Genomic DNA, 15,565 nt, shown 5'->3' with positions numbered 1-15,565 from the left:
TTAAACAAGGAAAGACAAAAAAAAAAAAAAAAAAAAAAGAGGAAAAGACAAAAACCCCTAAACACAATGCCTTTTTTTCCACAGCAAACAATGAAACTGGTTTTGGAAGGAGAGGACAAACCAGAACACACACACAAGCCATCAGACCTCTCTCTGGCGGGTGCCTGAGAGTTCAGATGACGTTTTAGGGGGAGGGAAGAAGAAGACATATCCATGTCCCCATCACTACAGTGATGTTGTTTTAGCCATACAAGATAGTTTTATGCTGCCAGACACTAATCCAGGGGCCTTGTTGCTCTCTGGTGCACTTTGCTTTGCAGTGTTGAAGGGCTGCTGGGCCCTGCAGCAGCTTGGGAGCTGAGGGATGTTGGGGTTTGCTGGGCATGCAGAGACCAGGTCCCCAGATACTCCTTGGGCACAGAGCCAGCCACCTGCAACTGTGTAATGAAGCTCTTCTGATGAAGTAAGGCATGACTTACACCTTGCCAAGTGAAAGCAGTATTGTGCATTTTCCCCCTTCTCTATTGGATGTCTTTGCCCCCAGCTCCCCAACATGGGGTCTGATAGGGCTCAGAGAGCATGATCACCTCTGCCTGCACCCAGCACCAACTTCCCACACACCCTCGCCTTCCCTGAACGCTGCTGCAGAGCAGCTCAGGAGTAAGGAGGAAGAAAGTATGGCCCCTCGCCTCCACTCAGGAGCCACGCTGACCCCAGACACAAAACCAACAGGGGATAACCCAGCTGGCCTTGGCTCCTCTGCAGCATCAGCCTCAGCCAGGCCAGGCAGCCAGAACAACTGTGACCCTCCCTCGGGAAAGCTGGGTCCCAGTAGAGACATAAGAACAGGGAAGCTCCTGCGAGAGAAAGAAAGCACTGCAGAAAGGAACTTACTTTAAACAAAATATTTATAATATGATCCAGCAGTAATAGCTATTCTCACGCTCTGCTTTCTCAGTGCGATGATGCAAAACAAATGTGTAGTTAAAAGGAAAAAAAAAAAAGAAAAAAAAAAGAAAAAAAAAAAAAAGAAAAGAAAAAGAGACAGCTCTCCCACTTCAGAGAGCAGCTGCGGAGTCTTTGCAGCTGTAAATCCATGGGTTTTAGGGAATTTCAGTCCTGGTGAGCTACAAAATCGCTGCATACCGGTAGCACAGTGTCTTACCGTCGGCAGGACTGAGGCCCCTGGCAGCAGAGATGACGGAGAGCGTGGGGCTGCTGTGCACGGAGCGGAGGTAGTGCTCCATGTGCGGCGCCACGTAGGGGTGTGGGGGGCTGAAGGGCGACTCGCCAGGCCCGGCAGGGTGCGGAGACAGGCGGATGAGGGAGATGTCGGAGATGACGGGGCTGCCGCTCAGAGGAGGAGGCCTGGGAAGGAAAACAGAGACACGCTGTCACTCACAGCCACCCAGAGCAGACACAACTGCTTGCCACCCTTCTCTGTTCTGCCCCACCACCTTCACCCACAAGAGAGGAGTTTAAGCACATAGCGGGACAATCTTCTTTTCTTGGCATACGCAGAGTCTGAAGTTCCCAAGGTTCCTGTGCACACACACCAGTACTGCACTAAATACGTATTTGTGCAAGGTGGCTCACCCCAACTGGGCTGTGGAAAGGGGCACGAGCTGCTTTAGGCAGTGCCTGCACGTAGACGAGACATAGAACACACCCTGTGCTAGAGATCTCACCCCATCTCCTTGCACAGGGAGGCTGGCCATACAACGATATTTGAGGCAAACCTGGGGTTTGCAAGCTCCTCACTGCCCTGGATATCCAAATGCTTAGTGCTGCCACATGCAGAAAGCCCTTGACAGGGCAGTTTGCTCAAGGATGGAAACGTTGCAAGGAGAACTGATGTGATCTCGAGCTGCGCTTTGCTCAGCCCAGCATGCATGGCTCGGCCTGTGCAGCAGCCCCACCTCCTGCGTCCATCATGGCCAGCACAAACCTCCTTGACAGGCTGCTGGTACGGTTCAGAGGGCAAAAGTTCATGAGAGGTTTTACTGCGTGCTTTCTGGGGGCCGCCTCTCTTAAATCCCTCAGATCTTCCTCAGGCCAAATGCCACCTGAGAATAAAGTCAGTAAATGCTGAGGGATTCCACAGGTAACCAAAAAAAAAGTCACATGCATGTTTCAGTGCTTAAGCAGTTTTTTGAAGGGTGAACAAGGATGGAAGAGAAAGTCTGCAGACTTCTCCCAGACATGTGCCCTACTGTATCCTCCAGCCTCTTAGACAAACCACAGAAAGTGCAAAGGAGAGTAAGTTACTCACCCTGACCTGAGAAGCAGAAAATCTGAGCTAGACACCAAAGGAGGCAAAACAAAAGAGCAAAATCTGCTTTGTATTAGCTCTCTCTGTACTCAGAGAGTGCTGGAAGCAGAGCTGGTGTTGACACACAGGTCACAGCAGGGACAGCATTCATCCCTGGCTGGGTGCTCTGGCAAAGCTGAAGGAGATGGATGTGCTCCCCATGGGGCTGCACCCTGAGCACAGAAGACAACAGGGATTTGGAGGTCAGGGATCTGGGACATGGGCTAATCTAAGGGAGGGTACTACAAAGGCCCTTCACTATCCAAATATGCCATTAGTGAGGGCATGTAAGATGTGTCTCTCCATGCAGAGACAACCACAAACACGATGGTCTGAGCAGTTTCAACACGCCACCAGCACTTCAGGATCTCAATCCCACCCTGCCTTATCAACAGTTCAGGCAAATTTAAATTTATTTGTAATACTTGCATATCAACAAAACCACACAGAAATGTAATATAAGCTTTACAGACTTATTCAGCAGTTTAACAAGCATGTTTGTCTTTGTTTGATCTTTTGTGTGTTTCTCTGTCTTTATGATAAATTAGTACACCTTGTGGCTTTTTGAACACCTTCTGCTGATGGGTAGTAAATTAAATGCTTTCTGAATTATTTGTAGTACAAGGTACTTTTCTGTAGCAATACACTCTGTGGCTTGGTAGGGTGAAACAACAGGCAGTGAAAACCCATCACACTTATAGGCTTTGTGGAGATGCACAGCCACCAAAACAGGTGGCTCATCAGACCCAGGCCGGGGTTTTGCCAGAGAAACCCCCACCAGCATTGACTCTGTTTTCTTTCATGACACTGTAAGACTAACTGATGATGGCATGGCTATTTCAGACCTCATAACCTCCCCACCTGTGTTGCCATGGCCTTCCATTACCAAAATTATAGGGTGACCAAAGTCACTCTCTGGTGCCTCTCGCCATGACGTCAGCCGTGGCGGCGGCGAGCTCAGGAAGCTGCAGCCGAGGCCGCTGGGGCTGGTTTCTGTCGAGGCTGCTAATAAAGGCATCCGAGCACGGAGCCGACCAATTTATTTCTACCAGGGAGGAGGGAGAAGTGAATCAAAGTCTCTGTTCCAGATTTAGTTTCAATTCATTTCTAATAATCTCCACCGCCTCATCTGGAAAAAATGAAACAGGATTAAAAAAAATGATGTCATTAAGAAAACATCTGACTAATTTTTCTTCTGACGAAGACTTAATATAAGTGAGGGGCGATGTAAATTAAAAGCAGCCCCAATCTTCCCTGGGCCACAGAGCCTGCCTTAATACACAAGCCATGAAAGAAGTTTTCTTACATATACAATAAGTTCCCTCTTTCATCAGTACTCAGAGCTTCTCCCAAAAGGGTTGTGAACTTCTTTGATGCAGTCCTGGAACTATGTATTACCAGGTTTATGAGCCTTTGGAGCCTCTGCTGATCAAACTGTGAGGCCAACATCTAAAATGCGTGTAACAATATGAAGGGTTTGCTGCTCATTTTCTCTGCGCTAAATTAGGCAGAAATGCTGGAGTCCCTCAGAGTAGGAAAACTCCACCCTGAACAAAGAGGTAACACTGGGAAAAAGATCAAGAATTTCCCCAAAATGCATGCAGCTGGAAACGCAGCTGGTGTTTGAACATGAGGTTGGCCCCGTGCACAAAGACTGGGCTGGAGAGCAGGCAGCTCCTTATGGCTCTGCTTAAAGCCTGTCCTTGCTCACTGGTCCATCTGTGGACTAGGATAGCCATACTCCCATCAAGGTCTGGCTCCTGTGAGCCCTCCCAAGCAGGGATCACCTCTCATTGTTGTACACCTACAATTCTAAAAAAACAACACCCTGAAGTGAAGTATGTCACAAAATGACATTGCTTCCAGGAGCTGCCTACTAGGAACAACTCACTCAGCCAGGGGCATCCTCTGCTCCTAACGCCCCAAAGGTTAGATTTTTTTTTCCCCACTTTCTTCCTGGTTGCATTATTTCTTATCTCATCCCACACTGAGCCATCACATTGGCACTGCAGCTACACAGTGAGAGGCAGGTATCCCCACAGGTCTGCTCCTTGCAGAGAACCATCACATCCTGCTCTTTAGAGGCAGTGGATGAGAGCAGCAGCGCTGGGACAAGGCAATGTTCCAATGTCCAGCTCACATCCAGGGCATGCAGGGCTCTCCACGCCCCAGACCCTGCAGTGGGACAGCCTTCAGCTTGGTGTGGTGAACCAGCCTGCGCAATGAAACCACGGCGCCAGAGCTCCATCCCTCAGCCTGTCCACAGAGCTCCCTGTCCAGCCCTCTGCTATCCATGTCACTCCCTGCTTCCTTTCTGGATCCCACAGATAGCATGAGGAAAATACCCCACGACCCAAGGGAGAGCTCCTGGCTTTGATGAACACAATGCTCTATAAATGTTGCTGTCTGCAGCGGGATGAGGGATTTCACCTGACCATATATATATCTGGAGAAAGTGGGATTCTGGTTTTCAAATAGGCTAAGGGAATTGGGTGTCCAAACGCCATTAAATTTAATGTGAGCCAGGGGCCTGTTTTCCCCGCGGCTCCAGTGAGAAGCCCAGGCTCTATAATTAATGCTCAGGACTTGTAGAGCAATTTGCATCTCTGACGAAGCACGTGAGCCTGGATTCCTCTCCTCCCCCACCCAGGAGTGCCTCTTCCTTTGCTGCTCTTTAACAGAGGGAGGGACACTGAGGTGTGGGAGACATTAGCTGATGCCACCTAAGGGCTCATGGTGGCAGGGCCTCATGGTGGTGCTGGGGGCATACAAGCTACTAAAGGCTTTACAGAGCAGGTCTTTACCAGTGCAGTGGATGATCCCTTTGGGAGAGCAGAAATCCTGGCACAATTTACCTGGCTTCAGCTGCCTGCAGAGCAGAACTGTGGGGCAGCAGTAACATGTGACAGTGGGGGAACACAATCAGGAAAAGGAGAGATATCTGTATCTGAGTATCTGAGGCATGACACACACTGCCTGTGGGACACTGCGAAACTTCTGGTGGTTTCCCAGGAGCTGGTCACTCCGTAACAGTCCTTCACTAGGCAAAAGAGATCTGCTTATTTTTCTTGCCTCTTGGGTTTTGCTGAAAGGAGTGACAGCTCATCTGAAGCTCTGCAATCTCATCCTAAAGTCTAGGGGAGGGAGCTGGCGTTTTCCTTTAAAAACCAAGGCACAGAAACCTCAGCCCGTGGTTTTCAGTGAGGCAGAGCACCACTCTGCTGTGTGTGCCCTGGAGCCTGGCAGGTGCTTGTCTTTGATGCTGCGGCTGGATGCAGTGCTGAGAAAGAACCCTCGTGGTCCACAGCAGAGGAGCAGCATCCTCTCTGAGGAACTGGGCTGGGCTCCTGGGAAGGGAAAACCTCAGGAACTGGCAAAACCAGTGCTGGCTGCTATGGAAAGGGCCTTGGGGTGACTCTTTCCCGCTCCCCATCAGTGGACATGCACATTTCTGAAATAATCTCCATCAGTTAAATAAATCCCAGAAAAATGCAGACAATTACCAAGCACTAATGTTCCATGACTAGTCTAAATTAATACTTATGTGACAAATAAATTCATTCTGCAGAAAACAAAGGGCTGAATACTTTTCCATATGCTTAATGGAATATAGGCACTTGAAGGCAATTGTTTTGCTCTACAATAAAGAAATGTGTAGCTGCTAAACAGCCATAGAAACAAGGAACAGAACTACAAATGGAGAGGGGTATCATACCCTGGTAGATTTTTGCTATTAAGAAAAAAGCTTTTGAAGCCAACAATCCTTGTTAAACCCCACATAAAACTCCTTGCTTTTGTTTTGTTTTACATAAAACTTCCTAGCCTCTTTTTCCAAGTCCTGTGTACCTAGAACACCACCTCTTTCTGAAGGAGATGGAGGAAAGCCCTACAGATGACTGAAAAATGGACTGCTCTCATGGCAGACACTGTATGGATGGGATGCCAAAGCTGTATTCAACAGGAAACCTAAAGTGCCCCAGGATTCATGCTAAATGATTCAGTCTAAACAGCTCTCGCCAGTCCCTCGGCTTCACCTCTGTTTATTTCTGATTTAAAGTCCCTTACAACAGGAAGGGCGAGAGGTCGCCACAGTTGTGCGGTACCCTGAGGATCAAACCCCTCAATGTCCCTCAAAACAAGGTAACTTCCAGAGGTCAAACCTGGGCCACGACTATCAAATTCACGTGGCATTTGACCATTCCCAGAGATTTCCCTCCCTGTCGTTTTTCCAGCTCGGAGAGCAGAGGATGAGCAGCACAGAGCTGCTCACAGCCGCCTCTCCCCGCAGCCACAGCCGGGGAGCGCGGGGCAGCCTGGTAATGAGGCAATGGGGAATCACTCGCGCTTCCCAGCTCCCCCAGCACTGCAACAAGTTGATAATTACCCAGTAAAGTGACCTGATGATCGAATATAAGACTATCAACTTGGAGAGCCAGCCTGTGTGTCCCTCTACAAAGAGATCGCGATGGGGACTCAAGAGACATCACTGCTAACTCCCAGCCCCCGCTCCATTGGGATGCACAGCACAAATAATTTTTTTCCCTTGTATCTTCTCAGCTCTAAAATAAGGTTAATACTTTCTTTCATACTCAAAAGATGAATATACAGAAAATCAGAGCTACCATCACTAATTCAGCAGTTAATGGTCTCACTTAAAAGATGTTACAGAGATATTGAATCCGAACAAAAATTGTTACAGCTTTTCTGCAGAAATGTAATGGGTGTGTTTCATGCAGTTCATATTTTCTCTTTTCTCTGCAAATCTGTCTTTGAGCAAAAAAGGAAGCATAAAAAAAAATAAAGATTTATAATAATAAAATATCTATTTTAAAAGATTTTTAATCAACAAGGGTAAGTCCCCATTAGAGGAGGTTATAGATGGAATTGGTAAATTCAGCATTGCAACAAGACTGTGTGGCAAAAATAGATGCTTTTCTAAAAGATGAGCTTTAAGTGCACTGCAAGCTTTGGAATTCTAATAGTAGGAAATAGTAATTTCTCCCACTGTAGAAATTAAAGAGGGGAATCCTACAGCCAGTGTTGCAGACATCAGATCAGATAACTGTGGTAATTCCATTGGGCCTTAACAGATAAAAATCTCTGAATATGAAATCCCATATTTGTGAATTTGTGGTTTGGCCAGCACTTTGAGCAGGATTTAGGTAGACACTATGAAAATCCCACTCCACATCCATTGGCAATGGTAGCTGTCATGCCTGAAGTCTACTCCTGCACTACCAAAATCAAAGAAAACTCTGCCACCAATGGGAGGAGCAACAAGAACAGGTCTCCAACACAACTCCTGTGTTTTTCATCTACACAATATCATAATCTAAGGCAGGTACAAATTCTTTGCGTGATTTTTTCCCATTCCTTAGACTTAATGCTACTTCTAGTATATGAGTAATTTCAAATACTTGCTCCAGGTAAGAAAAAGAATTTTTTTGTTACAAAAGTGGAAAAAAACAGTGGTAAACATCTTCCATTTCTCCTTTTGAAAGACTGACTATTCCATATTCAAACATACCTAACTTCAATCCTATATTTAAAATATCTAAACCCAAGAACAAATCAAACAATCTATTTGATTTCACCTGATAGATATTATTTTTTAATAATAAAATCAAAAGTGTTTTGGTTTAGAGTTTGAAACCTTTTTCATCTAAGTTCCACCATAGGTTAACAATCTTTTAAAGGTCACAGATTGATGGCAGCCTGAGTGGGGACATGGGGCAACTTTTGGAGGGAGCAAACTTGGGAGCCTGAGCACAGGAATTGGTTCTCAGATGAAAAACTCTCCTGACCACATATGGTTTCTCATTGCACTTGTGCTGCATTTACCACAACAAGGGTCTGGTATTGGCTGACATTTGTAGCCACAACTGCAACATAACAACAATAACAATACTGCTTTTAAAATGGAAGAAAACCACACATTTTCATAAGTAAGGTTGCCCTCCATTATACAACACACAAAGAAGCAAGACATCAAAGGTAGAAATTAGGGTTGATACGGGACCTTCAAACCCAAATCAAATTAGTGTCTTAGGGAGAGATCTTTGATTTAAGCTTAATAGTGGTAATTTTTTCTCGGATTGTTTTATACTTAATCAGCCATGCAACCCACTGTGCAGACATATGTTCCCAAAGCACATCAAAGCAAGTAAACATTCTGTTTCAGATCCTAATACCCTTTTTTTTTTATCCAATTATCTTACTTACATGATCTTTTAATTTAGGTTCTGAAAGCCCACCTTTTCACACAAGCTTTCCTTTAGGAATGGAGGTAGAAGGATGACCAGCTCAGTTCTTATGAGATACTTGCCAAAAAAACTGCACAACGAATAAATCAAAGCACAGCAGATGAGGCTCTAAGATAGTTTCTTGAGAGATTAATGATGAAAGCCTTCAGAGAAGAAGCATATTTTAAGAAGGGGAACTTCAAGGAAGGTAGCAGAGGGGGAGAGAAGGAAGAAAAGTGAGAGAAAAGGCATGAAGAAAAGCATGGATAGTAGTGCAGGAGCCAGTGAAATGAAGCAAACCTAAGGAGCAGTGCAAACCTGGAGGCATGGGAGCTTCGGGTTGAAACCACTGGGCATGGGAACTTGATTCCAGTAGTCACAAATTTTGAGAGTTGGAGTGTCAAAACTCTGCAGGGTCAGGGTGGGGTGGGGATGAAGGCTGGGTAGTGGCATGGCTGATTGAAGGGGCAAGCCAGGCGGGAATCAGTGGGGAAAAAGATGGGGAGAGGTGTAGACATACACCAGATCCTGATGGCAGAGCTGAGGGAGATCTGAGAGGAGTCAGCACTGGTGGGGATGTGGGAAATGGGTGTTAGAGAGATGTGTCGGATGTGACACAGCCATTTCTCTGCATCTCATTGTTTTCCCTTGGGACACATGTTGAGGATATTGGCACTTTCAAGTGAATACTTTGCTTGTAGCTGTGAAGACACTGGGCTTGGGAAAACAAATGGAAGTGCATGTTTGTGGGGAAGAAAACTGAGTTTTTGAATCCCTGCCCATGTCTTCTTCCTATGCTACTTTTGGGTGGAGGCTTCTCTGCCTTAAAAGGTTGTAACATTCAAGTGCTACAGAAGAGTTTAGCATTTAAAAGACAATTCCTATACTACTTTGGAAAAGTCTGTTTCCATGTTATGCCAGCACTAATCCATTGAGTAGAGAGAAAGACAGTGGCAGCAACACCACAGCAATGGAGCTCATGGAAGAGTCGGGCAAACCACAGAAAATGCTTATTCATTCATTACACTTTAAATCTGCCTTGGCTCCATACCTGTCATATCCCAGAAAAGCAAAAAAAGACCATTCTTCTTCATCATGACTGTAATACAATCAACTGGCTGCAGCATTACTCTAACCAATGTTAACTAACAGAGTCTGTGTCTGACATCTATAATTTCATGTTAACAAATTAGGTAGACTCCTGCATTTCCTGGTACCTTGAATGCCCAAGAAGCTCATAACTTTTCTTTATATGCAAAATGTCAGGGAAAGGGCAAACAATGTTATGACAGAAGACCATAGCCAAATCACTTGGTTGGAATGTGCTGTAAATCACAGGGTGAATGGAAAATGAATCTTTGTTCCAGGACGACGACTTCCAGCATTAATGTTTCTGCTAATATGCTCCTTTTCTGTTGGGAATGTCCTCTTCCCATAATCCAAGGTCCTATAACTTAAAACCTATAGCTAAACAAGACACCAAGGAAGGAAAACCTACATCCAATTAATTACAAAACTCTGAAATATCCTGCTTCTCTTTTCTAAAGTACAGTGGAAAACCATTGGTGTTCAAGCCTTTGAAAGATGACACACTTGCCCTAAGCAGCAGTAAGCTGTTGCAACTAACTGGAAGTAACCAAACCCCATAGTTTACAAAGGGGAAAATAACAAAATGGGAACAGGTACAGCACAGATCTCTACACAGCCTTTCCAGACACAGCAGACAGAGGAGCTCCGTCAGCACATAAAGGTGGTTGTGATAGCTGTGCAGAAATACATCACACACACAGACACATGCCAGGCACTCTGCTGGTGTGCTGTGTGTGTACCTGCCTCTGGTGCAACACAGCACAAAGGAAAAGAGACGTGCCTTCCCATAATAACAAAGCTTTTGGTTGGGGCTCCCTGGGTTTTCTGCAGGAATTAATTTTACTGGCATTTGACACATTTTAAACAGCAACAGCACTCACAGTAACCTCCAAAGGGAAATATTCCTGAACAATATATAATAAATACATTGATTTCTAATAATAACCATCTGCCCTAAATCTTTTTGCTGACAGGTTTAGTTGGACCAAAGGCCCTTTTCACATCTACTTCATGACAGTTCCCATCACTACATAAAGACTTTGAAGTGCCCTAACGTGCAGTAAAATGCGAGAAAACCTACCAAACTGTCAATATTTCTTCACTTCTAAAAGGAAATGCTAATGGCACTCAAAGAGCTCAAGATGTAATGTAAGATCTGATCCAGCAGACTGGCTGATCTAACCAGCCTTTGCTTTGCAACGAGTATGCTGAAAAGCAAGCAATTATATGGTGAAGAGTAGAACTAGGTAAAAGTTTTTCACTGATATGACTGCAGGGAATAAACCCTTTTTATTCCAAACAAGCTTTTCTCTCGAAGTATGTGAAGTTTTCTGTACAAAATAAGAGAATTAACATTATTTTTTCTTTTTAACCTATCACTTTTTTCCCCCTTTCTATTTTTTATTTAACATTAGAAAGAAAATGAACATGAATGAGATATAATTTTTTTTTAATCTGGACAACATTCCAATAGGGTTTAATTTTTCATAGGGAAAAGTTGAGCAAAAATAATTCAGAGAAAGCAGAGTCTCTCTCCAATTGCCTGCAACAAACAACTGGCATTTCTCTACCAGCTCTAGCCTGCAATGTAAGACTGCAAAAGGCTCTACAGCAGGAGAAAGTAAAAGCAATAAACAGAAGCCCAGTCCTGTGGTAAAACCCCAGCACTGCTCACCACGCTGTACAACTTGAACACGCTTCAAAGGAACCAGGATGCTTCCCCCACGGCTCAAATCATCATATTATAGTAAGAGAAGATGAGGTGTTTCATATCTCATCTGCCACGTAACCACCCAAAAAACCTTTCTTGCAAAACTCCTTTGCTCCCAGATCCGTTGGTTTCATTGACTACAGCTGCTCTCCTATTCTTTCAGTTTTCCAACAGCATAGGAAAATATAACACATTTATCAAGGAAGGAATAGGGATCTGATGTTCGCCAGCTGTTTACTGCTGAAAGTTTACACTAGTGCTTTTCAACCTTTGGTTTTGCAAAACCTTGGGAAACAGTAAAAACTCCTTTAGGGGTTGTGAAAGGCAGCGAAAAATCTCTGCAAGGCTCTTGTTATTCGGGCCAAATTCACTATACTGTGTTTAACAACTCTGCTAGAAATTTTTTAGGGAGGCCACAGACTGTAATAGCTTGAAAAACCCTCACTGACCCTATGCTTCCCAAAATCAGTAAAAATTACATACAAAACATTCTTAGAGTAATCCCTGATGACTGCCCCAATCCATCCTACACCCACAAACGTCAGCTGGGGCAGGAGCAGGCAGATGTGATTTTGGGAACTTCGCTGTGCTGGTGCAGAGGTAACCCCATCTCCTGTGTCTGCTGTGTACTTACAGCAATACCTCCTTCCCAACACCATGCAACTGGAGACCTGCGGGCCTCATCTTTCATTCTCTTATCTCATGCAGCTATTCCTTATGCAGACACATTTCTGTATACAAATCCCATTATACTTGACCCTCAGTTCACCCTGTTTCCATTACAACGCTGTAGACTCAACCAGACTTGCTCCAGTGCCAACTCTGTGCTGTCATTCCTTGCGCAGAGTGGTAATAAAGAAATCACTGTTTTAAGCTGACAAAGAACAGATTTCTTACTAAGTAAACACTGATGTTTTGGTAGGGAAATTAAGTTATAAAATTGTGTCTACAAAGGGAGACCATACAGATGGAGTTTGTTAAGAGACAGCAATACAGTCAACAGTGGTTAATTCAATTGCCTGCTACTTATCAGATTTTTTTTTTTAAAGGCTTATCCAGTTTTTGTAAATGCAAATGCAGAGAAGCATTTCAAAGAGCCGTTGTGGTTGTAGCTGAAGAGTGATGTACACACTCACACAGCCTTTCCAGGGAACCCGGCCCTGCGAGTCCGCCGTGGCTGTGCTGGTGTCCAGCGGGTCTGGTGATCACCAGCCTGGCAGGAGAGGAGGCCTGGGCACAGACAGCTCATCACCACACCACCACCTCCAGTGGCTTCAGTCCTTAGGGCTGTGCCATGGCCTCACTTCTCCTGGCCACGGTTCTCACCTGCCTCTCTGCCTGCATGGGGCCTCCAGTCAATATCAGATAGCCCAGACCTTCCTTCAAAGCTGGGCACTAAGCTCAGCTGGGTTAAAGTAGGAAGTTCACTACCTCCAGTCCTCAGTTGACCCTTAAGTTATGCCAACTCGACCTCAAATGTCACACCTAATTCCAAAAGCACCAGGTTGATGCCAAGTTGCTGAAACTGTTTCTCTCCTAAATGCTGCAATGACAGAGGCACAGCCACTCTTTATGCTCCCCCTTCCAGGGAACTGCAGCTGGGTTTGGGGTGCTGCCTGAAAAGCAGGGAGTTTTTTTCAGCATCAGTGCTGGCAGAGGCCCCCAGACATCCTCCTCACACTAACAATTCTGGTGCCTCCTGTACTGCTGATCCAGGGGCAGAAGCAGGAGGATCCTCATCACTCCATAACCTCAAAAATGACCCTTCCTGCATCTCACCAAACACCAGCTTGTGTGGCATTTAAGTGGTGAGAGGGATGAGACCCTCGGCCCTGTCTGTGCACGCTCAAACTACGCGGAGCCGAGGAAGAGATGGCTGCACAGGCAACTGCAGGTGCTCACAGGTTACAACCATGGCTCTCCACAACAGCAGCCCAACTCTGCCTGAGATGGTACCCTAACTAGTCTGAACACAACCTCAATGCAATGGGGACAGTTTAAATGACCAGAGTGTTGTGGAAGGTTTGGTTTTTTTTTTAAGGATAAGAGAACATGATTTATCTTTTGCATAGGATAAAGTTCACTACAGGATTCAGCTTGTAGCATGATGTAAAGTCTCAGGCAAGCCAAAAGGTGTTAACATTGTGTGCCCTTTAAATGAGGCAATTAGTCAGTAAAACGAGATGTGCTTAGGTTGGAACTATGTAAATACATTCATTTTATTAATATAAGGCAAAAATCTAAAAAGAGATATTGCTGGGCAATTAAGTCACCGAGTATTGGTTCTATTTAAAATTCAAGAGAAGCAATATTAAACATACTCAAATTTTAATGAAAACATTTGCATCAGTTTTAATAATTCAGCAAAAAATGTTATTTAAACATTTCTCTCTGGTTTTGGAAAAGGCAAACACAGAACCATTGTACTGTGGTCTGGAAATGCGAAATCAGAACTGCTCAGGTGCAGTGGATTTCTTTATTCATTTTAGACAACTCAGTGGCAAGCAAACCAAGACTGGCAATCAAAACTATGCTGAAATCCCAGCAGGGAGGTTTTCCATGTGGTAGAAGCTTTTGAAAGTCCCATCAGTCATCTTTTTGCACCATCAAGTATCACTTGAAGCTCAAGTTGATTTCAGTGGGGTGTAAGGTCTTATATACCTTCATTGTAGGAAAAGGCTGTAGATGGGATTTCAATAAGAATTTCTCCTGTTTACTTTGAAAATAGAACTTAAGATCCTGCACTTTGCAGGTTTGGGGGCTTTTTTATTTAGTTGCATCAGCTGCTTGATTTGTTTAAATAAGCAAAGGATGTAACAGGTGAAAATAGTGCAGATTTAAGAAATACTTTATGGTTTAAATAATTTAAAGTGTTATTAGTAACCAAGGAAATTCAACTATCCAGATCTCAACTGCCAATATGCACAATGCCCTTTGTGCACATCACATCACAGCACAGGAAAGTTGTTCATAATCTAATGGCAATATAATTACTCTTACCCAGCCTGAAGTACACATTTGGTACTCATGAAAAACATAAGGATTAATGCAACCATTTGTGCCTACTATAAAAGAGTTTCTTGCCAATGAAAAAAGGGTACTAGAAAGCACAGACCATTTTCTAAGGTCAGTCATAGAGTATCTGAAGGACAGAGCAAGTTGAAGAAGTTTTAAGGACCTACTGGTAAGGAGATAAACTTTTAATTACAAAAGTCCCACATGAAAGCTTTCATTCTGCTGTTCAGTAAAGGAGGACAAAAGTTTCACAAGTCAAAAATTAAGAACAAATGCAGCTCAGGCTATTGTACCCATGGATTTTTGCAGTCATACTTGTCAAGCTCTTGTGACACCTCCCAAGATGCCAGATTGCCTGGCTGCACCATGTCCACCTTCAACCTTCAGCCCTCAAGAACAGCTTCTCAAAGTCTACAGTTTCATTTTAATCAAAGACTTCCTCCTGGACACCACTGGCTCTTTCAACTGAATCTCAGATGTGATTGAGGAGTGCAGACCATATGCACTGTAGGCCACGAGATAACTTTCAGTCCTCCTTTCACCCAGTGAGGATGGTAACAGGAGGAGGACACTAGATTGAGACCTTACACTGCTAAGTAAGGAAGACACCACACACACCCCACATGTACACACAAATCCTTACTGCACTGGAAATTCACAGATCAAAGCAATTTTGCTGGTGAATGTGTGAACCACAAAATTTCCCTGCCTGGGAGAAAAGCACCAATGAACACAGAGCTGGAAGGTTTGGGTTTATCAAATAGAAAGTAATGAAGTCAATCACAGAAGCCAGATCCTGGAGAAAGTCCAGTTTGGCAATGTAGTCAAAAAACAAACGAAGGGATAGGAAACCACTGCAGTGGTTCAGTGCAAGACTTTGGGAGGCAGCACAATCTGCCACTCCTCAGTGCAAGGCACCTTAAGGGACCTTCTGTCCCTCAATTTGTGCCACTCACTCACTGAGTCATCCTGGGAAAGGTCACTCACCCAATATGCTGCACCAGAGTGACATACCTGAAGCAATGTGACATCTGCACAGAAATCAAGCCCAAATCTCTGCTCACCATCCATCCCTATCAGAAACTCTCATAATTCACCAGAAATGCAAACCCTGCTCTGCAGAGACCAAGCAAAGAAAGAAACCAGGTTGACAGAATCCTGAGCTCCAGCAGCACATCAGGACTTGAAGGGAAAGAA

At 44.6% G+C, this 15,565-nt stretch overlaps 1 protein-coding gene across 3 annotated transcripts in view; it reads right to left on the bottom strand.

Moving 5' to 3' along the window:
• The window catches only part of GLI2 (GLI family zinc finger 2), a 189,365-nt gene that overhangs the window by 39,743 nt on the left and 134,057 nt on the right, over nucleotides 1–15,565 (bottom strand). For all 3 annotated transcript variants that reach the window (XM_063400841.1, XM_063400840.1, XM_063400842.1), the window contains one exon: nucleotides 1,166–1,368. In XM_063400841.1, the coding sequence (XP_063256911.1) occupies nucleotides 1,166–1,368 (203 nt within the window). The remainder of the gene's footprint in view (nucleotides 1–1,165; nucleotides 1,369–15,565) is intronic.

This window comes from Prinia subflava, chromosome 6 (genome assembly GCF_021018805.1).
Source record: "Prinia subflava isolate CZ2003 ecotype Zambia chromosome 6, Cam_Psub_1.2, whole genome shotgun sequence".
NCBI classification, from domain to species: domain Eukaryota; kingdom Metazoa; phylum Chordata; class Aves; order Passeriformes; family Cisticolidae; genus Prinia; species Prinia subflava.
Note: the sequence above shows the minus strand (reverse complement) of the source record. Positions and strands in the feature narration are given on the sequence as shown.